Source organism: Giraffa tippelskirchi, chromosome 12, assembly GCF_054371585.1.
Source record: "Giraffa tippelskirchi isolate mGirTip1 chromosome 12, T2T-mGirTip1v1.2.pri, whole genome shotgun sequence".
In the NCBI taxonomy this organism is placed as follows: domain Eukaryota; kingdom Metazoa; phylum Chordata; class Mammalia; order Artiodactyla; family Giraffidae; genus Giraffa; species Giraffa tippelskirchi.
This window is the reverse complement of record NC_137286.1, coordinates 118,040,792-118,065,560: the sequence shown is the minus strand read 5'-3', so window position 1 is coordinate 118,065,560 and position 24,769 is coordinate 118,040,792. Positions and strand designations below refer to the sequence as shown.

Below are 24,769 nucleotides of genomic sequence, written 5' to 3'. Positions count from 1 at the left end.
CTTGTTAAACTATAATAACCCTTGAATTATCTCTGAATGTCTTTTGTCCATGTATGTCAAGCTCTTTTCATCCCAAGGCAGACAATATTGGATTAATAAAATTTTGAATCTGAACTGTCCTTTCGAAATTATGCTGAAATATTGAATTTCTATTGAAGATAGTTGACAAAGAATTGATTTTAAAAGGTTTTTACAGGATCAACCTTATGTGAGAAGAAGAAAACCATAAAAATTGCATTATGTATATGGAATATGCAATGAATTTAGAGAACTGATAGTTTAGATAAATGAGAACCGATAAAACATTTTACACATGTTAACATTAAAAATTTCAGTCTACCTCAGTGCTATAGTTCTACCTATTGATAAGAATACAGCACTTTCAGTGACACCCATTTTCAGTTTCCTGCTGTTATGTTAAAGAGAACATCTGGAGAATTCCTGTTTTCTTCCAGAAACAGAACCATGTCTGAAGGTGACAATTAGGGACAGCCACCAAGAAGGTCAAGGATTAGCTGTGAATAGGTTATAGAGTACAAAAGCAGTGAATATAAAAGATTATTATAGTTGTTAATTTCTGCTGAGGTGTATGTATTATTCTTGTGCCAAGCTTCACTTAGCCCTCTATACCTCATTCTAGTAGGAGCGTATTGAAGTCAGAGGGCAAATATTTAATTTTGCATTGAAAAAAATGTACCTCTTTGTGGTGATCTTATTCTAAATGCTATATTTAGGCATGTGGAGAACTTTTAAGTTTATAGGATCATTAAAAACATCGTATCTTCTGAAATTTATAGTGTTTTCTTAGTTCTGAGAAATTCTAAAAAATCAGAGAGCACCTTCTGGTATGGTTTTATTTCCTTTTTGTACAGTATTTTGTAATTTGAAAGCTTAGAATCGATTGGCCAAAAAGACACTTAAAATTTCATTAAAGATTATGCCAGTTTTAAGCATCTGGCTCCATGGATTATCACAGAGTGAACATCCCACATCACCCCCACTCAGTCATCACATGGAATGCTGCCAGCACCCTGGCAGCTCCTCCCATTTTCCCACCCAATCTCTACCCCTCATCCAGACCTCGGATGAGGTTTTGCCTGGTTTTGAACTTTCTATAAATGGAATGATACAGCATAAATTCTTTTATATCTGGCTTTTTTCACTGAATAATCAATCGTTTATGAGATGTATTCTTTTATGTGTACTTCAGTTCATTCACTTGTATTGCTGAATAGTACTTCACTTACTACATCACAATTCATTCCTTTTCCAGTGGACATGTAGGTTATTTCTAGTTTTTTGGTTTTTTATAGAGTACTGTCCCTGGATAGGGGTTTCCCAGGTGACTTGGTGGTAAAGAATCCGCCTGCAAATGCAGGAGATGCAGGAGACACGGGTTCTATCCCTGGGTCGGAAAGATATCCTAGAGGAGGAAATGGCAACCCACTCCAGTATTTGTGCCTGGAGAATTTCATGGACACAGGATCCTGGTGGGCTACTTGTCCATGGGATCACAGAGGGTCGGACACCACTGAGTGGCTGAGCGTGCACGCACGCTCCCTGGATATTATTCATGTCTACATTGGTACATACTTGTGCATTATTGGTAACTATCTACACAGTAGCAAAAGTGTTGGACAGAATTCACTCTTAATAAGTTTATTTCAATTAGTCAGTCACTTTGACATAAATTTACTACAGTCTTAGAGATTTTTTTTTTTAAATTAGTATTATAAAATAGCTTCAGATTTATAGGAAAATTGCAAAACTATTATGGAGAACTGCTAACCCTTTATCCAGATGCATCCATTTTTAACATTTGCCACATTTGCTTTATCATTCTGTTTCCATGTATACATGGATACACATATGCATATATATTTTGTTATTCTAAGCCATTTGTGAATAGATTGCAGATAACACGTCCCTTTACTCTGAATCCTTCAGTGTGTGTTTGCTAAGAATGAAAATATTCAAGAGTGTGGCTTTAAGCCAGTAATTTCTGAACTCTACATCTCTCATTATCACTGGTTTCAGAGAAAACATCATATGCATACAATTACCATGATATCTGCAACTATTCAAAATAGAAAGGAAGAGGTCCATAAAACTATGTAATATAATTTTCTTTTCATTTGGGTAGCTCATATCTTATTAGAGGCATAGTGTGAATCTGTAAATATTCATAGTTGAGGAAAGTATAGAGTAAGTTAGCACATAGGTTAACAAATACTATTTAAAGAGCATGATCATTTGAAATTTGAAATTCAGGTTAGGAATCCTTCTCCAGGACCACCATTTTGAATTATTAAAAACATGTAGATTGTTGTTTTTAAGCAGGCTGAGAAAAAGAAGCCAAGATATTTTTAATATCATGGTTTACTTATTAGTAGGTTCATTTGTACAACAGTGAAATGCTAAAGGAAAAGGAGTACATATATGTATTGTTTTACCTTACTTCAAATTAATTCTTAAAAATTTAATGTTATTTCATTGTGTAGTAGCTGAAATATAATTATGCATAATCAGATGGTATATTTACATAACAGCCATTTTGCAAATATATCCTTTTATAAACAAGCATCTGTTTCCTCCTTATTGTTGCTTCTCAGCTCTTGAGCCTATATTTGAAAAATATTTATATTGAAATTCATTGGTCAAATGATAGTCATTACATCTACTTATAAAACTTTTCAGTGACAAAATAGGTTTTTGCTGACAAGTACTTTGTGGTATAGTTTTGGTTCTATAGTTTTCTCATATTATCTGATAAAAATAGTGTAATTACTCATGGTACAATATTGAAATTTTTTATACTTTATTGCTGTCTTATGGGAATGCCTTTTTATTCTAAATCCTGGTTTTGGGCATCACTCTTTTTCTGTGCTAATGCTCTTCCTTGTTTTCCTGTGGTACTAGACAAGACACTGCTTCAGAATCAAGGTGATTAGAGGTCTAAATATTTTCATTTACAAATTTATTAATTCTTCCAACTGATTATTACCATTCATTTAAAAATCAGTTTTGGCTGTCTTCTCCATGCATGCCATCCTTCCGGTGATGTGAGGGGTATATAGTAGGGGAAAAATGACTCCTGGTGTAATCAAAGATTATGAATGTTCATATAAAAGATTGTTTGTAAACAAATCCTGTTTCTACTCTATTCCACTTTGACGTTTCCTTAGGACTGTGCTGTGGCCTTCAGTAAAGATTAATTCAAATTTTGAACTAATGGAAGTAAGTGAATTTGCTAGTTTGGAGGTATATATGTACATTTAAGGAGTTTATTTCAAATCCCAAGTAGATGCAGAAATAAGAACCCTAAAAGAAATTTACTCATAAAATCATATCTGGTTTTCACTGAAAAGTATTCTTAGTCTATTTCTGTTCATCTTAATTGCTGACACATGGGTTACTCTGAGACACTGCTGTGGCCTTCCAGACTTCCCACTGGGCTGGACACAGGAAAACACCTAGTTCCTTTTTATGGAAGTCTGACCACATCTGTGATGACATTTCTTCCTCTTGACACACATGCGTTTTGTGGTAAATGTCCAGAATCACTGCTGAAGAGCTTAACTGAAAATGATTATTCTTTCCTACTTTCTATGCTTTACTCATATCACAAGCCCAGTGGAAAACAGACATTCCTATCTTCCTGTTGAGGTCACTGACATTTAGATTTCTTTCTAGTGGGAGTTAAAACCCAGTATAAAAGATTGGGCTAGCATGAGATGTTCAAAGAGAAAAAATTATTTGGGGCCACATTGATAAGATAAAAAGTGACTGAGACTTGTAATTGACCTACATTTTTTAATGGTTGCATGTAAGACCATTTCAGTAATATTTCTAATCTACTCCCAAAAGCCCAACAGAAATGTTAAGATTTTTTGTGTGTCCTTCTAGATTCTACTATAGGCATGGAACTAGGTCTGTGTTTTACCTTAGTGGTGGTCTGGCCTATTATTTTATATATGGTTAGACTGAACCCCAGAAATGTTTAATATCTTGCTTGATATAATTTATATAACATTAAGTTATAAGAATGTGAGTAAGCAAATGAGCTCCCCAGAGATATTTTAAATTGCAATGCAAAGAACTTAACAAAATTCTTTTCATTCAGTATAGAGTTTAGGAAATAAAATTCTTTGTTCTTGTTCTTTTTTTGTTTTACACATTGATGAATCTGTCTCATTTGATTCAGGTCAGTTGCTGTATATTGATTTCCACTCGATTAGCTCATTCTCAGTTTTATTTAATTAGTAATGATATTCCATAGGATGTTAGACAGGTATACAGTTGAAACCAGGGCTTAGATAAGCTATTAGTCCACCTAAAGTAAAATTATGAGTTAAATCGTGCTATGGGCCTTGTGGGAAAAACTCTCAAATGGCAACACTGTGTTATTCCATGCAGCCTTTCTTGAGGCATTTACAAAGAGAAAGCCTTTTCAGATTTCTGTTAAATGGTTTTCTTTTTGTTGTTATTATTTAGTGGATTAGTTGTGTCTGACCCTTTTACAACCCCATGGCCCTGCCAGGATCCTCTGTCTGTGGGATTTCCCAGGCAAGAATACTGGAGTAGGTTGCCATTTCCTTCTCCAATGTATGTTGGTATATATATATTAATGTGTTTTTTATTTGATCCTCCTATTTAAAAATAAAAAAGTGTTTACATTTTGAAATCCAATGGTTTCAAAAGAAAACGAAGTGAGATATTTACATAAATGAACACATAATGTAATATAATAATACTCTGTAATAACGTAAAATGACATTATTCCATTAAAAAGGAAAAAGAAGTACTGGCCCAAAGACTTAAAGCTAATTAGAGACTGATTTTTTACAAATCAGAAATACAGGGGATCCTGGGAGTCCTGACAGCTTTATTTTTATGAACCAATAGGGCTTTGTCTGAACTAACGCAAAGGGTATTTAGCTTGACATAGTAAACTACAGAGCCTAAGTGTCTGGATTCTGGATTGCCTGGGTTTGAATCCTGACTCCTCCACTATATCCCTGAGACTGTGGGCAAATGACTTAGCTTCTTTCTGTCTCAGTTTTTTCACTAAAAATAGGTATTGTAATACCATGTACCCCATAAAGTTGCTGTGAGGTTGAAATAAGTTCATACTTATGAAATGCCTTGAACAGTGCCTGGCACATGGTATGTCTGTTTGTGTTAGCTTTATTATTACTGTAAAAAATACCACATGTTGTTTTGTTTTTAATTTTACTCCAAAGGTGGACATTGCCTAGGATTACTTAAAGGAGAAGTTGAAGTGAAAACTAATATTGTAGTAAAAAAAAAGCAAAAAACAAACAAAACAAAATAAAAACTTCAAACAAAAACTTACCCCCTCAACCCAGTGAAGTTTCCAAAGTGAGATTAAGAATTTTTTTTTTTATAATATTTTCTTTTCACCTGGGTTTTGGTGACATATTTAAGGAGCCTTAATCTAACTCAAAATCTTGAAAATTTACTCATATATTTTCTTCTATGAGTTTCATAATTGTTTTACGTTTTTTAATTGAGGGATAATTGCTTTACAGAATTTTGTGGTTTTCTGTCATACATCAAGAATCAACCATAGGGAGATTAAGAATTTTGATGCACACAGTTTTGATTCTTAAAATTACTGCCTTAGGAATATCAGGTTGCTGATTAAATCTGAATCAAAAAGTAAACTGCCATAAGTTGCACATACGCACTGCCTGTTGAAACCCTTTTCTAGACCCGGACTTCTGGATACACGTTTTTCTTAGTAGATGAAGCACGGCAATTTTTGCCTTATCTCGGCTACCAAACTGCTTTTTCAGGATGTCGTTTTCTAGTACATGATAAAGGGTCAATGGTCTGTTATGTAAGTTCTTCCTTTTCATGTAACATTATCTTATATTTTGACGGTTAATTTTTGGCTTATTACTGGCCATTAAATGCCAGACAAATGAGGAAAATGTGTCTTTTTTGGCAGTTTGTTTAGATTACAGGATTTTAAGTTTTAGATGTTATGAAATTTTCAAATTTGTAACAGCGAGCTGATATAGGGTACGTTATGCGCCAGTTTTATAACCTGTTCCCCCAAAACTGTATATTTTACAGGCAATAATGAAAATGACATGGGTTTCTTCTGAATTGTACTTTTAGTACTACCCAGACACTTGGTATGTTAGTAACACCAAATTTGAAAAGATCCTTTTAATCCCAGCATTAAAATACACAAGTTTCAGAATCCCTTTGCTTTGGTTTATTTTACTTTTGTTGTTAGATATACTAAAAGTTAAAAGAAACTACTATTTATTGAACACTTATCCTGTGAGGCATTGAAATTGTTGCTTTTACATAAGTCACTTAGCTTCCTAGGATTAATTCATAAATTGGATACTCTTATGTCAATGTGTTACTATCTGGAAAAAAAGATGCCTTATGTTGTTTATTATGTATTGTCTTTGTTAGTACCTACCATTGACACCTTAGTCTCTGCTTTTGGGAAATGAAGCTATTAGAACTTTTTGCCAGAAAAACTTGAAAATTGTGACTGTCAACAAAAGGTTTTAAGAAGGTAGATCTTTTATTTATTCCTGACCTGTCAAGGAATTTATTCCTGACAAGCCAAGCCAACATTTTTTGTCCGTTTTACTTAATCTTCTGAGTTCATGTTTTTATGATTTTACAATATCAATTTCCAATAATTTGGCCACCTGATGTGAAGAGCTGACTCACTGGAAAAGACCCTGATGCTGGGAAAGATTGGAGGCAGGAAGAGAAGGGGACTAGAGAGGATGAGATGTTGGGATGACATCACCAATTCAGTGAACATGAGTTTGATTAAACTCCGGGAGATAGTGAAGACCAGTCCATGGGGTCACAAAGAGTTGGAGACTACTGAGTGACTGAACAACAACAACAGCAATATCAATGTATTCTGCAAATATTTGTTGAGTTTGTTGTTCAGTTGCTAAGTCGTGTCCAACTCTTTGTGACCTCGTGGACCATAGCACACCAGGCTCCTCTGTCCATTAGATTTACCAGGCAAGAATACAGGAGTGGGTTGCCATTTCTTTCTCCAGGGGGTCTTCCTGCCCCAGAGATAGAACCCACACCTCTTGCATTGGCAGGCGAGTTCTTTACCTTCGAGCCACCAGGGAAGCCCCTTTTGTTGAGTGCTTACCATTAATTACCATTTGCTATACTAGGAGCTAGAAATACATCCTTGAGTTAGGCATTTAGCACATAACTGCCAAATAGTTATACAAATAGTGTTATACAAATGAAGATACAGGGTACGTTAAGAGTGTTTCTTAGGATATAACTATTTTATATATATATATATATATATAGAATGTTTGAATCATAGTTCCCCAAAGGAAAATACTGAATTAAGGCTTTCCAGAGGGGAAGTAGGAGAAGGAAATGGCAACCCACTCCAGTGTTCTTGCCTGGAGAATCCCAGGGACAGGGGAGCACGGTGGGCTGCCGTCTATGGGGTCGCAGAGAGTCGGACACGACTGCAGCGACTTAGCAGTAGCAGCAGCAGAGGGGAAGTAAAGGTGGACATGTTCAGTCAGTATTACAGAGAGTGGTGAACTGTGGGCACATATTAGGGTTAGAACGTTATCCCGGATACATAACAAAACGGGCTTGACTCCACTGGGATGTGCATCAGCTACTTCCTGAAGTATCATGGTACAGCATGTCATTTACTGTCTGTGAGGTAGCTCAAAAGTATGTTTTTTTCCTAACCTTAATTTACCTAATCTAGAAAGATAGATCAAGATTAGAAATAACCGAATGACCTGATAACTGTGAGTATGGATATGCAAAAGTAAATACAAATATGAAAGACAAGGGCTGACTGGCTCTTCTGAATTCTGATTGTCTCAGCTTTAGGGAGTTCCTCTGAGTATGTGAGTGAGGTGGTGGCTTTTCTAGCTGAGTTTCATTTCTGCCCTAACAGCTAACACTGCTTGGTGCAGCTTCACTTGCTGGCGTCACCACTTGCAAATATTGTTCATCATTCTCTCAGGAAGCTCAGATACTTTAAATGTAAAAAAGCAAAATATTCCCACCACCATGAGTGGCAACAGTTATTGCATGGTATTTCGGCTGCTAACATAATTGGTCTCAAAAGTTAAGTTTGAGTCATAATGACCTTTAAAAAAAAAAATGACCTTTTCCTGCAGATAGCCCCAGCAGAATTCAGAGTACTTTTTTCTAGAAAATGAAATTCTTAGAGCAGAACAGCATTACTGTATGTTTATATCACAAAGCATTAAGGTAGAAAGATGTGACATCCGCAACTGCCTACCTCACCCCGCACCCCCAAGAAAGTTAAGGAAGGTGATTCTAGGGTCAAATAATTTAGGTAAGTTAGAGAATGTCTGTATATATTTGCCTTTGGAGAGTCACAGTGCATGCCTGCATATTATAGTCTCTAAGAAGTCTTGCTCTAAAGAAATCTGTTTAGTATTTTAAAATGCAACCTATCCAGTTGATTTGGCTGCACTTTTTTCTTTAACTTAACAGTAATCCCAAGGTTGACTCTCCTGTCTTTGTTCAGGTTACTTTCTAACATGATTCAACTACTGGTGGTTAACACTTTCGAGGTGGATTGTAGCAGTTACAGGCAACTAGAAGCTATCTTGTCAGTCCATTCTATAAAAGCTATAAGAAAAGCTCCTTATGATCTTTTTATAAAGTATTTACAATGTTTAGAATATACTACTAATTGAAATTCTTTTAGCAAATGATGAGGTCATTAGTTAAGCAGCCTTTGCTCCTCTGTATAAGCGCTTCTGTTGCTCAGAATAGAACTTGGAGTGATTGGCTCCTGTGGAAAGAGTAGAAACAGGTGAGCTTCAGATAGGAGGGCTGTGGCCTGGGCTGCCCCTGTCCCGGGATGTGGTGGCCTGGGTGATCCGTGTGCCTCGCGATCATCCCTCCATGTTGCCTGTGGCTTGTGCTTGCTCCGGTAGACCTTGTGAATGGCTTGTGCTACCGTTTTGTTATGAAAGATCACGTTACTCAGTTTCCTTTACACAAGTTATCTATTTCTGTGCTTTCCACAGTGATGGAGAGGGGAGAAAAAGGACTTCGTCCACCTGCAGCAACGAGTCCCTAAACGCCGGAGGAACCCCTGTCACTCCTCGCCGAGTTTCCTGGCGGCAACGCATCTTCCTCAGGGTTGCCTCTCCCATGAGCAAATCTCCCTCCGCGATGCAGCAAGGTCCGTTCGCCAGTCACTTACCCCTCACTACTGTCGTAGACTCGGGAATGGAAGGCGATGCTTAGTGTACAAAGAGAATTAAGTGATTACAGTAGAGAAGTAACGTCTCTTTTTTACATCCGAGATAGTGGATATCGAGATAGTCAGGTATCATTAGAACCTGTTAGGCATACAGTGAATGCTATTGAATGAATGAAGGAATTTCCAAAACCTGTTTGGGGGCCTACTTCATCATACAGAGGGAACTAGCGTCGTGATAGAAAAGAAGTCAGAGATCTTTTTATTTTTGGAAAAGTAACATTCTTTTACGAGTCACACATGAAACAAAGTCACATAGAAACACTGAACGATAAAGAAGTGGATGTAGGTATGCTCGGCAGACATCAGCCAGAAGAGAGACCCTGCAGCTCTCTTTCCATATTAGACCTATAAGAAATTAAAGCAAAATATACAAGGGGGGCAAAGGAAGTGTAACAAGAAACAGAGAGATTTAACAATGATGATAACACTAAAATAATACTAAAGAGAATTTGAGAGAGAAATGAATAAATAACTTTCATGGGAGATTTTAACATATTCCTCTCTGAAAATTAAATCTAGAGAAATTAAATATAGATAATATTTGAGAAACACAATTGAACAAGCTTGATCTGATATTTGTATAAAACCTTGTCACCTGTAGAGAAAATTTATTTATTTTCAGCACACATGGAATAGTTGTAAAAATTATTTATGTTATTGGCTGTAAAGATTTTTAAATGAATTCCAGATAATCTTGATTATTCATACTATATTCTCTGATCACACTGCAGAAGGAAGAAAGGAAGGAAAGGAAGAGGAAGAATTAGAGGATAACTAAAAAATTTTATGTGTTTAGAAACTGAAAAATGTTTTCCTAGAAACTAGAAGGAAGAAAATATGATTATAAAATATGTGTCAAAATTGAGTGGTATTTAGAGGGCAGTTCTAAAACCAAGAAAGCAAAATTCAAATGTACTAAGTTTTAAATTCATACAGTAAGATTTTAAAAAAATTATTAAGAAAGTAAATAATAAGAGTAGGGACGAGGTCAATTAATAAAGACAACAACCCAAGAAAAAAATGTTTCTAGAGGCAAAATTAACTCTGCTGGGGTGGTCAGAGAATGTTTTTCAAAAAAAGTTAAGTATTTTATTTAAACTCGTTGCTGGGAGAAGCATCTTTTGAAAAGAGGGACCAGAAAAGCTCTAGAGTCATTGCAGAGGACTTTGTGGGTCAGGGAGTCATGAGAAAATCAGCATCATGAGAGCAGAGGATGGCGGATGGAGAGAAGAGTTTGGAAAGATTGAGGCCAAAGTCTGAAGCGATCATTGTGCTATTCCCAGGAGTTTGGGATATATGCAACCACTGAAATGTTTTAAAACACAGAATCATGTTTGTTAATAGGAAAATAAATTGGTAACAGTGCAAAAGATGGCCTGGAATGGAGGGTGAGAATGAACTCCGGAAATTGGGTAATAGTGTTGCAGAGGCTTCCTGGGTGGCTCAGTGATAGAGAATCCACCTGCCAACGCAGGAGACATGGATTTAGTCCCTGGGTTGGGAAGATCCCCTGGAGAAGGGGATAGCAACCCACTCCAGTATTCTTGCCTGGAAAATCTCACGGACAGAGGAGCCTGGAGGGCTACAGTCCATGGGGTTGCAAAGAGTTGGACACAACTGAGTCCCTAGTTTCAGGAGTGAGCAGAGTTCTGAGCTAGGCTGTGCCCCGAGTCACTCAGTTGTTTTTTGTTTTGTTTTGCACACTCAGAGAATATACATAGATGTTGCTAATTGCAGAAGTATTGAACCCTGGGGAAAGGCCAGGTCATTTTGGAGCACCTATTTTATAGGTTATTTTGTGCGGAAAGAAGAAGTAGTGACATCATACATGCTTTCATTTCACCAGAGAGGGAAATCTGAAAGGGGAATTCAGTCTAGTGAATTGACTCAAATCATTAGTCCCAGAAACTGACAGTTACTGGGAGGGCAGCTTTGTGTACAGCTTTAAAGGTGGAACACAGGAAGAGAGAGCGTCAAGTCCAGAGAGAACTTGTGTGGTCTGGGTTACAACTTCGGAATGCCTCTCACTGTTTTCTTCTCTGCAGATGGCCTGGACAGGAGTGAGCTGCTGCCACTGTCCCCTCTTGCTCCAACCATGGAGGAGGAACCGCTGATGATATTCATGTCTGATGAAGATGATCCAGAAAAGGGTGAAGAGAGAAACAAGTCGGAGGAACTGAGGTGTTTGTGGAGAAAAGCTATACACCAGCAGATCTTGTTGCTTCGAATGGAAAAAGAAAACCAGAAACTTGAAGGTTAGCTATTCAAATGGGGCTAAAGGGCATGATATGATACTGTAATTTAAAGGTGTAGTTTGTTAATACTCTCCCCCACACTCATTCTCCAACTGTTTACACACTTTTACTAGAATAGCTACTGATGAAAATTGTTTCTTTCTAGTTTGTGAGGTGGTTATGACAGGGGAAAGGTTAGCCTAAGAAATTTGTATTTCTGTTGGATAGATTTAAAACATCAGATGTCTTTTGAATATATTTGGGTGATAGAATAATAGAAGGTAATAGAATGTATATAATATGAAGTTGGTGGCTTTAATATGACTGAAAGTTTAACATCTTTGTTTATAATTTAAAAAAGACTTAAACATGAAAAAGTCAATTCTCTTCAAATATGATTTTCAAACTTCAGGCCAATTGTATTCATAATATGAGAAATATTCCTATTTCAAATAAATCATATTGTATCCATTTCAACTAATTACCTATGAACAAATCAAAAGTGCCATGTTTTGTTACTGTTTTATAAATTTTCTATTTAAAAATCATATTGAAGTCATTAAAGTTTTAATTGGACAGTTTATAACAGCTATTGTGCTATTCATAGTGATTGACTATCAAATTTATGAAATACCAAATGCTTTAGAATGTGTTTTCCAGACTCTGAAATAATGATGCCATTTACTCCAGTGCTTATAGAATCACACACGGGGAGATGTGTAGACAGTACCAAAAATCTGAAAAATATATTAAAGCCTTTATCTTGGGCAAATCACTTAATATAAAGGGCCTTTTTTTCACATTTATAAAATGAATGGTTTAGCTTATGTGGGCCTTTGACTTTTAAGATTATTGGAAAATTATAATCTAGGTTTTTCTCTAACTTGCTTTTATTATGTTGTGTGTCAATAAAGCTTCTTTTAGTTAAGGCAGGAATTCACATTTCTGTGTTTACCATGTAAAGATTCCTCTTCCTATATCTATTGTTCAATTAAATTTTTTACTTTTTAGTTTGCTAGGGCACAATTTATTTTTGTTTAACACTATATTCTTAGCAGAATGAAAAGTTTATAAGACTTTTAAATATCTTTAGGAAACAAATCTCCTTTATTTCAAATTAAAAAAGCAATTAATTGTTATTAACATAGTTTTTAAAAGTTTGATGTGATAAATGGTATGCCCACTCAAGCTTCCATAGATTTTGAAAGGAATTGAATTTATGTTTTGTTTAGTTGATTATATCTTGAACTAACTCATAAACAGAAGAAGAGGTTGAAAAATGATGGTTATCATTTTCTTAAAACATTTAAAGCATGAAATTGGATTTTATTAACAGGAGTATGTGCAGTAGAGTATTAAATTAAGTATTAACGGATAATTTTAGAATCATAGACTGTTTGAACTGGGAATGGTCTTAGAGATTATTTAGCTCCATTCTTCATTCTGCAGCTGAGTTAGTGACTGGCTTGGGGTTGCTAAGAAAATTAACCTAAGGTCAAACAGTGTTATACTGACAAACAAGTATGAAAATTCCAGTTTATTTACCATAGCTGTTAGACTTTCTCCCAGTACACCATATAGTATTTCTCAAATATATATGTTAATATAAAAAATGGAATGTTTTAATATAAATGACTGCATATTCTGTGTATTATATATGGCTGTATAAATTGACAGAATAAAAGAAGAGGTGACATTTAGAATATATGATCAGAAACTTTTGTCAGTTCTGTTTTTATTTCTGTACTTAAGTAACAAAGACAAAAAAAAATAGCTTAACACATTACAAATGTTAGCCAATGGATAAGCATTTTTTCATAGTTCTTTGTTCTTGCCTGGTTAACCAGGGCAGATATTAACTGTTCTTACTTGACACTTTATCCTCAGGGTGTAGATGATGGTTATTATTATTTGAAATGAATAATGATCCAGAGAAGGTTGGAGAAAAAAAATCTGAGGAAATATTATGCTTCATCCATTATGAAAAATATGTAGGATTATGTTCATTATTAGCTTTCTCTATGATGATCCTAGAGAAATATAAAATAAATTGTTACCGTTCAGTCGCCAAGTCATGTCCGACTCTTTGCAGCACTTCCCTGTCCCTCACTATCTCCCAGAATTTGCCCAAGTTCATGTCCATTGAATCGGTGGTGCCATCCAACCATCTCATCCTCTGTTGCCCTCCTCTCCTCCCGCCCTCAATCTTTCCCAGCATCAGGGTCTTTTCCAGTGAGTCGGCTATTCGCGTCAGGTGGCCAAAGTATTGGAGCTTCAGCTTCAGCATCAGTCCTTCCATTGAATATTCAGGGTTGATTTCCTTTAGGATGGACTGGTTTGATCTCCTTGCTGTCCAACGGATTCTCAAGTGTCTTCTTCAGCATCAGAGTTCGAATGCATCAGTTCTTCGGCAGTTATTGAAAAGCAAACCTAAACTGTGCTAGAAAGCCATCTAGTGGTATCTAGGAGGAATTTTTGGTAGTTTGATTTATCTTTTGATTATGTACGGACTTTTTAAGTAGAAATTTTTACTGCCCTGCCAGAATAGTAGTCTATTATAAGATGGTTTAATTCTTTTGAAATGGCTTCGAACACTAAGTAAAGAGTAATACTCACTCTGCTCTTGTTTTTGCGCTGTCGAGGACTTTGGATGCCTGACAGAGATTTGTGTTGCAGGAGGTAAGATGGCTGAGCCTTGGAGCTTCAGTGATTGCAGATTACTCTTAGAGTTTCTGTTCCATGTGGTCCTAATGAGAGAGAAGAAGTATGCTTCCATGTTTTTTGACCCTTCTCCCCTTTTGGAATCAATTCTTCAAGATAAAACTGAGGTGTAGATACTGGTTGCTTTCATAAGCATTTCTTTTAATGAACTCTGGGCCTAGATTTTAGACAATCAAGTCAGAGAGAATTTTGTATTATTTTGAAAAATGAAAGTGTTAACTTCAGTAAAATGGACTTTCCTCTTAAAGATTATTAAAAATGGACACAGGAATATGTAACCTAGTGTCAGTGTGGTTAAAGGCAGTGTGGGTAACTCTGGAAATAAAAATGTATAAATGTAAAAATGTATAAATGTTTAATGTTATAAAAATGTATCAGGCTATCATGATCAAATATTTCTCAAATCAAGGTTAGCATGAGGCATTATTTTTTCATAGATATAGGATATAAAATATTAACATTTTAATGGTATTAACAATGATGCAAACTGTCAGTTTTGTGGTTATCTATCACATTTGTCAAATATTTGAAATTTCTAGCCTGGAAAACATGGTGTGTTTTTTATGTCTAGAAGACTTGTCATCTGTAAGATATAGAGTAAAACCTCTTTAGAAGTTATTCCTGTTTTTCTTTTTTTTAAATATATGAAATGACTCAAAATTTGAGAACCTTTCAAGTATCCTCCATTTTTTACAAAAATTTTCATTTTGAGAAAATGTTAGTGGTTGATTCCTAAAAGTCATATGCTGAGGTTTTACAAAGGCAATAAAACATTACAAAGTCTGTGTTTTAAAAACGTGTTCGTCTTAATGCAAACTCTTTCTTTCTTAGCAAGCAGAGATGAACTCCAGTCCAGAAAAGTTAAATTGGATTATGAAGAAGTTGGTGCATGTCAGAAGGAGGTCTTAACAATCTGGGATAAGAAGTTGTTAAACTGCAGAGCTAAAATCAGATGCGATATGGAAGATATTCATACTTCTCTTAAAGAAGGTATTCTGGATCATCTTAATCATCTTTTTTTTTTTTTTTGAAAAGTTTCAGAGATTGTTTTGACTCATCCAACTTAAGCATAATTTTCTCTTTGTCTTTGCCTATAAAGAAAGGAAAGTAGTTTGTTTCCTCCTGTAGTCAGTGACTGTTAGTTAGGTCCATGGTGCTAAGGGCAGTCCTGTCCTTGAGGAGGCACGTTTTCTACAGTTTCCTGCCTCTTCAGTCAGCTGTTTTCAACACAGAGTTATCATGTACTAAGGAAAGAGCACATGCATTAGTACAAATTTTTGATCATATCCATAAAAATATCTCAAACTTATAAACTTGAATCGTTCCCATTATTTGCTCAGAAGTGTTTATTTATATATATATGTTCACCTACCTGTATGTGTTTATACAAATCTATATTATTAGCAATCAGTTGTCCTACCATCTATTTTTTTCTTTTATTTATTTTTGAAACATTGCTTTTATTCAGGCTTATATTATACACTGCAACTTTGTCATATAAAATGACTGACATTTAAACATCTTAAATTTAAAATTAAAACTAACGTGTGAATTGCTTACTTGCAGTTTCTGTGACTCACATTCAATATATTAAAATGAGAATCTCTATGACCTGCTGGGTATAAAATAAAGACCCCAATGTAACTTGATCATGAATCTTAAGTGCCTATGATAATGTGAAACTGTTGCATAATTAAGTTATGCATAATTAAGAGGTTAAAATTAAGATTAATTTTGTAAGATGCTGCATTTACAAACCTGGTACATGTTCTTTTTTCCTTGAAGATATGGAAATCCCAAAGATTTCCACTGAATGCATTATTTGAGAGACAAAATAGTGGCTAATCACATGTGTGTGAGATGTAGATCACAGTGTTCTTCAGTATGATTTACAGAAGTGCTCATCTTCCCATTTCTTATAAAACAGAGTTGAAACTTCTTAGCACTGTGCCCAAGGCTCTCCTTGATCTCTCCTTTCATTTCTCATCTCACTTTCTACTTTTCCCTACCTTGTAGCCTGTGTTCCAGAGATGCTAACTAATCTGTGTTGCCAGTATGGCACAGCCTATTTCTTTCTTTTTTTTTTTTTAAATAAAGATATGCTATATTTTTTAATAGCTTTAAGTTTTTGCTTTTCATATTAACTCTTAGTCACTTTTAAAAACTAAATTTTATTTATTTATTTTTGGTTGCGCTGGGTCTTCATTGCTGTGCACAGGCTTTCTCTAATTGTGGTGAGGAGGGACTATTCTCTAATTGTAGTGCCTGGGTTTCTCATTGTTACAGCTTCTCATTGCAAAGCATGGGCTCTAGGGTACTGGGCATCAGTAGTTGGACTGGGAGCATGGACTTAGTTACCTCTCAGCACGTGAGGTCTTCCCGGACCAGGGATCCAACCCACGTCTCCTCCCACTGGCAGGTGGATTCTTAACACTGTACCACCAGGGAAGTCTCACCGGCTCTTTCTTGATTAGATGCTCCAGCTTCCCTTCCCTCCCTCTTCTGTCCTCTCTACCGTCTCCCCATTTCCCGGCTCCCTGTCTTTCCATCAGATCTTCTTCTCCCTCCTCCTTTGTATCCCCTTTCTCTGCTCCTCTCAGGGCCTCCATACATTGTTCTTGCCAAAGTGATTGCTGCCTACACTCCCAGCCTGGAGAATCCTGTTCTCCCTCAGCTCTCAGTTTAAATACCATTTCCTCAGAGTGCCCCCCTAACCCAAAATAAATTAGTTATGCTTTGTTATTCTTTCTCATGATTCTTTCCCTTTAATTGTGCTTATCATAGTTTATAATTTTGTGTCTATGTGTTATCTGTTAAGTGTTTTCTCACCCCCCACCCCCGCACTCCTAGCACCTAAGACAGCATCTTACACAAGTTATTTACTAAATGAATGAATGAATGAGACTAATTTTCCTGAGAATGGATTTATTCATCTCTCAATGATGAGGTTTCTTGAATGCCATGCTCTATACTCTGCTATATGTTAGATGCTCAATAAATATTTAACTAAAGTGAATTACCAGACTTCCCTGGTGGTGCAGTGGTTAACAATCTGTCTGCCAGTGCAGGAGCATGAATTTGTTCCCTAGTCTGGGCAGATTTTACATTCTGTGGGGCGACTAAGCCCATGCACCACAACTACTGAGCCCATGCTATAGGGCCCCTGCTCTGCAGCAAGAGTAGTAGCCACAGTGAGAAGTGGACACACTGCAACAAAGAGCAAACAACTGCTTTCTCGCTGCAGCTAGAGGAAGCTTGCATGCAGCAATGAAGACCCCACACAGCCAAAAATAAATAAAGTGAATGAACTTTTTGAAATTGTTATTGAATGGTTAACATAACAGCCCTCTCCTTATCAGTGATTTGTTTAATGGGCTAATGAAATTACCCTCTAAAAATGACTTTTTATGTAAGATCATTCGTTCATTCAACAAATATATAAGTAGCAAGGTATATTCTTGGATTTCATCCTTCAGAGATGAAAATATGCTGATTAATCTCAGGGAGTTCACCGTCTGAGTGAGGAAACTAGACAGGCATACAGTATATAGCACTAACTCTAATCCAATATGCTAATGTTATAGTCTGAGTCACATAGTATGTGAGAAGGGAGTCTTACTCCTAGAGATGTTAGGGAGAGTTTCTGCAGAAGAATGGCGTTCAGGCTCATCCCTAAAAGACAAATAGAGATATACTAGGCAATCAACTGGAGGAGCTTGGAATTCCATAAAGGTAACAGTAGAAACAAGAAACTGGAGGTCTGAAAATAACCGTAAGCTTCTTGAGTATGTGAATACTTAGTGTATACTTAATAAGGCAGGGAATGGGAGGTAATGGAACTAAAAATAGTCGTTTCAAGGCATACCCTGTGTAGGACCTTATAATTCATGTTCAGGAGCCTGAGGTGTAGTTTTTGGACAAGAATACTTTCTGCTTCTGCAGACTGTGACATTGCATTCCAAAAAGACGAGTGCCATTAAACCTTCCTCTACCCAGCTGTAACTCAGGAACCTATCCCATATCTAGTCTTTTTGGACTGAAAGCAGTGAAATAAAATTACCTTTCCTGCAGAGAATTGAGTTATGTCCCTCCCAGTGCTTTACTTCATGTCCCTTAGCATAAAAAACATAGTTTTAACATACTTTGAATTGCTTGTTTTTGGTTTTCAAGCACACTGGAGTTAGTATTTCATTATACATGAATGAAGCATTATATAGCCTAGCTACTTTCTTCTCAAAGACTGAGTGACGTTCTGGAGCACTCCCTTTGTATTGTACTTACCATTTTTATTTCATTTTTTTGTGGACTGTAAAAATGCTATTTAATTCTTTTACAAAGTTACTTTTTAATGACAGATATTTAGAAATCAGAGTATGAATATTAGCATTTGTTACTAGCTTCAAACCAAATAAAAGGTGAAAATAAGCAGTCATACATTTCAGTGTTTTAGAATTTGGCCTCTGAAACTAGAGTTTGAATTCTCAACTGCACACTAGCTATGAGAACCTGGGAAATGACTTAGCCTCTTTCTGCCTCAGCTTTGTCATCTGTAAAGTATAGATAGTAGTAATTACTTGTCTCATTAAATTATTTTCTGAGCACCTATGAATAGTTGAGGTGCAGTTTCTGTAATTGCAATGCTCAAAAGCTACACGTCCTCAATACATGTTGTATTAGGTTCCCAAGAAGTAGTGGCTGGTGTTCTTGTTAATATTGCCATTATTTTCCTCATTATTTGAGGGTTTTCTTTTGTAAAGCAGCAGCTAGAGGATTAAACTTGTCAAAATATGCTTGCATACTGTGTGGTTGTAGCGTGGCACACAGGACATGTGTATGTATGGCTGTGTGTGTGTAGTAGTATGGCTGCCTATTTGAAGCATTATAGTAAATCAGTTGTGATTTAGCAACTTCATTCCAGTCTTCAAGGCCTTGCTTTCTTATCTCTTTGATTGCAGGTGTTCCCAAAAGTCGACGAGGAGAAATCTGGCAGTTCCTAGCTTTGCAATATCGTCTGAGACACAGATTGCCTAATAAACAACAACCTCCCGACATATCCTATAAAGAGCTTTTAAAGCAGCTCACGGCTCAGCAGCATGCCATCCTCGTGGATTTAGGTATGTCTGCTGTATTGACTGTAATTTATGAAAGTTAACAATAGGTCCTTTTGTTGAGTTTTTTTTTTAATTTGGTTTTTGGTGTTGATAAAGATGATCTGTTGGTCTGCAGAGTTGCTGACTTTGTTCTTTCCTGGGGGCATGTCGGCCTTATGTCTGGTTGAAGATACCCTAAATGCCTGCATATGGAGTGAAGTCTTTATCTTCAGAGTTGTACTCTGAAAAGAGTCATCTTGTATTTGAATCGTTATAAAGGTCATGTTCTCGGGTGCTCTCAGTTCCTGTTTTTTGAACAACTGACTTTTCTTTGGGATAGATAATTATTATTTCAGTCAGCACTGGTCTTGAAATAGACTGCTGCTGCTGCTGCTGCTGCTGCTGCTGCTAAGTCGCTTCAGTCGTGTCCGACTCCCAGCGACCCCATGGACTGTAGCCTACCAGGCTCCTCCATCCATGGGATTTTCCAGGCAAGAGTACTGGAGTGGGGTGCCATTGCCTTCTCCGTGAAATAGACTAGAGCAGGTTTAAAGAGGCACCAGAAGATTTAACAAAGTCTACTAAGTATTCCTGGACATATTGCTGAAAACAAGCTTTTGAATAAGCCTTTAAAAGCAATACAGTATATGGTTAGGTTGTGGATCATGAGTACATCATGAACACATCCTTGGAGGATGAAATAAGAATTAGCTGTTCTACTGTTATGTGAATTTCCAGTGGCAGCATCATAGTCACCCTTTTAAAAGCTGAGTTTCAAATAACTTATGGAAAGTAAAAATGCTGTAATAATTTAAAAAATTACATTGTCTCTAATTTTTCTCTAAATTAATGTGATGTTCTATTATTTTAAAATATGTAATTTACTGAATTAAATTAACATTGACATTTGAATTATCTTATATATATCCCTAAAAGTTGATTTATTTAAGGTGGCCAGATACGTTTTTCAGCCCATATAGGAAAACAAGGGATTACTTTACATTGAGAGGTCACTTCATTTCAGGTTATATAAAAATCACAGGGCAAAACTGACCTCTGCTCCTTTGGATGACAAACAACTTCTGTTGGGAAAAGGCCAATTAAGTTAATATTTTTTGAGCTCAATAGGATTGAAAAGGAGAATTTTACTGAGAAACTGAAAACTTCAGTTTTTGTCCTGATGCTATCACTGAACAGTAGTTTTAGGCAAATTACTTTGCTTCTGAGTTTCAATCCTCTCACTTAAATGAGGACAATGAACCAGTCAATCACTGTGAATCCCCGCAGATGTGTGATTCTGTGACGGGAAATGGATAATGATTCTAGAAATTGGGATGTCGAATTTAGAGCTGGTCAAGATATCCTAAAAGATAAGAAGATGATGAGATCATGTTACAGGGGAAAAAAAGAGCCTGGTCAGAAAAAAATGGAACCAGAATTAATGTCTTGCTTGGATGGACAGTATATTTATAGTTTTCTCTAGCAAGCATTTTAAGTGAAAAAGTAAAATGATAATTTTAAAAATTGCTTATTTGAGTTGCTCATAGTCATCTGTGTTTCCTCAGCACATTCTTGTTATTTTCTCATATCTTCCCCTTTATTTGCTCTGCAGAAATAATCTTATCAGTTCCTGGGTGTGTGTGTGGGCAAATCACTTTTAAGCAAATCTGGTCAAAAACATTAAAAAATCTGGCCTTCTTACAAGTTCTAACCGACATGAGTAATCATCGCACAAGGAAGCTAACACTCCCTTCATTTTCATGACACAAGGAAAGTCCCAAACCACTGTATACAGCTTTAGGGGTGAAGATGGGTTTGTTTCAGTGTTTAGTATAAACATTTTAGTGATCCAGGACTAAGTTGCTTGCTGAAATGTCTCTATGGTAATTTTGTACACAGAAGTGAATTTTAGAGGGGAATTTATTTTAAATCAGCTTGGCCCTTCACTCTCCTTGACCTTCTTGGATTATACTGAAAAGAAAAGAGGGCTGCATTGGCTCATGGATCAGTTTAGTTCAGTTCAGTCACTCAGTCGTGACTGACTCATGGATGGAGGTAGTTTAAGAAACAGCCAAGAATACTTGAAAAAAACAAACAAAAACTGGGGTATTTCCTGAATGACAGATTGAATATAAAAGAAAACAACCTGAAAAAGTCCCTCCTCTGTCATAATATAAGAAAAGCAGGAAAGAATCTGCTATGGACTACTAAGATTTCTTCTTAAATTATATGATACCGTCTGTAGAATTCTGATTTCAGTTGTTGTTCAGTCACTAAGTCATGTTCAACTCTTTGTGACCCTGTGCACTGTGGCACATCAGACTCCTCTGTCTTCCATTATCCCCTGGAATTTGCACAAATTCATGTCCATTAAGTCAGGGATGCTATCAAATCATCTCATCCTCGCCTTCCCCTTCTCCTTTTGCCTTCAATCTTTCCCAGCATCAGGGTCTTTTCCAATGAGTCAGCTCTTTGCATCAGCTGGCTCAAGTACTGGAGCTTCAGCTTCAGTCCTTCCAATGAATATTCAGGATTGATTTCCTTTAGGATTGACCGGTTTGATTTCAGTTAGTGGGTGGTTTCTATATGAACTTAGAATTAGCCTTGACTTACAATCAGAATAAGTTTTATATTTTATTCCGTGAGATCTTTTCTGAATATGTCTTTGATTTGTTTATGGACTTTTTTTTTTTTCCTAAAAACAAGTGCTTATTAGCATCAGTTATTTGCTCCTCTATCATATACATGGAGATGGGGTGATGGTCTGGCAGGTAGGACTTGGGACTCTCTAGAGGGAGAAAGACTCAGTTAGAGGGGTAGGTACTCCAGGCGGTATTCAGTATTGGAAAAGAGAGTTGATTTATTCCTTGAAATTGCTGAATTGCAGTTTCACTCTGGACTCCAAAGCATCGGGGCATCTCAAAAATATTTTTCTTTTTTCTTCTGCAGGGAGAACATTTCCTACTCATCCTTACTTTTCAGCACAGCTTGGGGCAGGGCAGCTGTCGCTCTTTAATCTCTTGAAAGCCTACTCATTACTGGACAAAGAAGTGGGTTACTGTCAGGGGATCAGCTTTGTGGCTGGAGTCTTGCTTCTGCATATGAGTGAAGAGCAAGCCTTTGAAATGCTGAAATTCCTCATGTATGACCTGGGCTTCCGCAAGCAGTACCGACCTGACATGATGTCGCTGCAGGTGAGTGGTGGGTCTTCACAAGAAACGGGTAAAAATCTTAGCGGAGCCCTCTTCTGATTTATAGTGAAGATGTAAAGAAATTTGGGCCCATTGTCTTGGAACTTGGATAAATACAGAGGCACGTTTTAGTTCATGGTTTTAGTGTGGGATTTGCGATTTTGCTAAACCTGTAAGTGTATGACACCCATATGCAGAGTAACTTTTCCATGGTTTCTGAAGCAGATAAATAAGCCATTCGAGTATGTCCTCAACTCCCTATTTCCTAAGTCTACCAGTTGCCTGGAGAAAGTACCATCTTTATTCACTTTCCCTCGCCTTAATCAGTTGAAAAGAATCATAGATATTTTATTTAAAATCTAAAATTATAATGCCTTATTCTTTTACTTTGAGTACATCAAAGGCAGATATCTATATCGTGTTTCTTCTCAAACTTTCTGTTTCCCCCCTACCTTATCTTAATAGTAGACAGGGCTTTATAGAGGAAAGTGTGTTCACTGTTAGTGGTGCTTTTTCAGTCTGCTTTTCTTATGTTGTGAAGAAGAACATTAAGATTTTTCAGTTAAGTAGTGTATTCACTGCCATTGTTACATTTCTAACTTTCTGTTTATACATTTCTCCTCTCTAGTTTAAACTTCACTTTCCTTAACGTGCTGTTTTCTAACAAAAAGTTCAAATTTTCACTCTAGATATGATATCTTAAACAACCACTACCTTGCAATTTAAAGCTTTCAGACATAAAAATATAAAGGAATGCTTTAAAGAGAAAAATGTGTCAGGGTTCTCCTCCTGTGAAATGAGGTAGACATGATGCTGAGTTCATCATAATATGCTTTAGATAAGAACTAAAATATTTTAAAGTGCTTTTAAAATATACTTTTTCCTGGTTCCCAGTGATCAGTTTTTGCATGTACTATTTCAGTCTTACCAATCCTTGGGCAAAACGGGACTTTATTTTCACTTTATGAATGTTAGAGTAAGTGGCGTTTTCTTGAGAGAATGAATGGAGAGGAAGTGCTACATTTTTTATTATTAATACTTCTTCAAGATGGAATTTTTGGCAGGGAGATAGGGCTTTGCTCTCAATGTTGGGTTTCAGCTATGAGTTCTTATGAAGGGTGTACAGAAATCCTGATTTCAGGATAGAAAAATGAAATACAGTGATTCATGAAAGTGAATGTCTCTCAGTCACGTCCATCTCTGTGACGCCATGGACTTACACAGTCCATGGAATTCTCCAGGCCAGAATACTGGAGTTGGTAACCTTTCCAACCCAGGGATCGAACCCAGGTTTCCCATATTGCAGGCGGATTCTTTACCATCTGACAGTTGATTCCTAGTTGATGACTATTCATAGGTCTATAAACATTCCACAAGTGAAATAGTAATGACTATGGAAGGTTTTATTTTTAACTTTATTTCTAAACCTTTTACTGTGCCATATTGGAGAGGAAGCATTTGGTACCCTTGTAAGAATTCAGTAGCTTTGATTTTCAGAAGTCACAGTTTGGAATCTGCCATTAAAATTTCAAAGAAAGGAGTCGCATGGTCTTGATTCATAAATTAAAAGGGTAGATACAGATATCATTTTAAAAATGCAACCTTTTTCCAATTTGAAGAAATTCCTCATCAATTTGACATTATAAAAATTCATATACATTGGATTTATATGTTGATTTAATATGACCTGCAATTACCAAGAAATATTTCCTGTCCATAGTTATGAAAATGAAGATGTTTAAGAATCTTTGAGGGCAGTGTTCTTACAGGCCATGAGACTGGGAATCTTAACTGGAAAATAGAGCCTTTTGATCTGTAAAGTGAGATGCAACACTTTTCTACTTTCTAGAACAGAAAGTGTTTCTTTTCTAATCAATATGATGTTCAGAACTGGAAGTGGCAACAGGCTTAGGGTTACTTGATAACGATTTCTGATTACCTGCACAGTGTGAGCTTGGGCACAGCAGTTCAGTTCAGTTCAGTCACTCAGTAATGACTGACTCTTTGCGACCCCATGGACTGCAGCATGCCAGGCTTCCCTGTCCATCACCAACTCCTGGAGCTTACTCAAACTCATGTCCATTAAGTCGGTGATACTATCCAACCATCTCATCCTCTGTCATCCTCTTTTCCTCCCGCCTTCAATCATTCCCAGCATCAGGGTCTTTGCCAATGAGTTCTTTGCATCAGGTGGCCAAAGTTTTGGAGTTTTGGCTTCAGCATCAG

The 24,769-nt window shown here is 36.5% G+C and overlaps 1 protein-coding gene across 16 annotated transcripts in view; it reads left to right on the top strand.

Annotated features, from left to right (window-relative positions):
- Positions 1–24,769, top strand: part of TBC1D4 (TBC1 domain family member 4) — a 207,556-nt gene that overhangs the window by 165,313 nt on the left and 17,474 nt on the right. For 13 of the 16 annotated variants that reach the window (XM_081549935.1, XM_081549931.1, XM_081549932.1 and 10 more), the window contains 5 exons: positions 9,069–9,226; positions 11,353–11,562; positions 15,094–15,252; positions 19,218–19,376; positions 22,302–22,546. In XM_081549935.1, coding sequence (XP_081406061.1) covers positions 9,069–9,226; positions 11,353–11,562; positions 15,094–15,252; positions 19,218–19,376; positions 22,302–22,546 — 931 coding nt within the window. Of the gene's footprint in view, positions 1–2,919; positions 2,944–9,068; positions 9,227–11,352; positions 11,563–11,715; positions 11,719–15,093; positions 15,253–19,217; positions 19,377–22,301; positions 22,547–24,769 lie in introns of all 16 variants that reach the window. The other 3 variants (XM_081549927.1, XM_081549943.1, XM_081549929.1) reach the window with 2 other exon arrangements.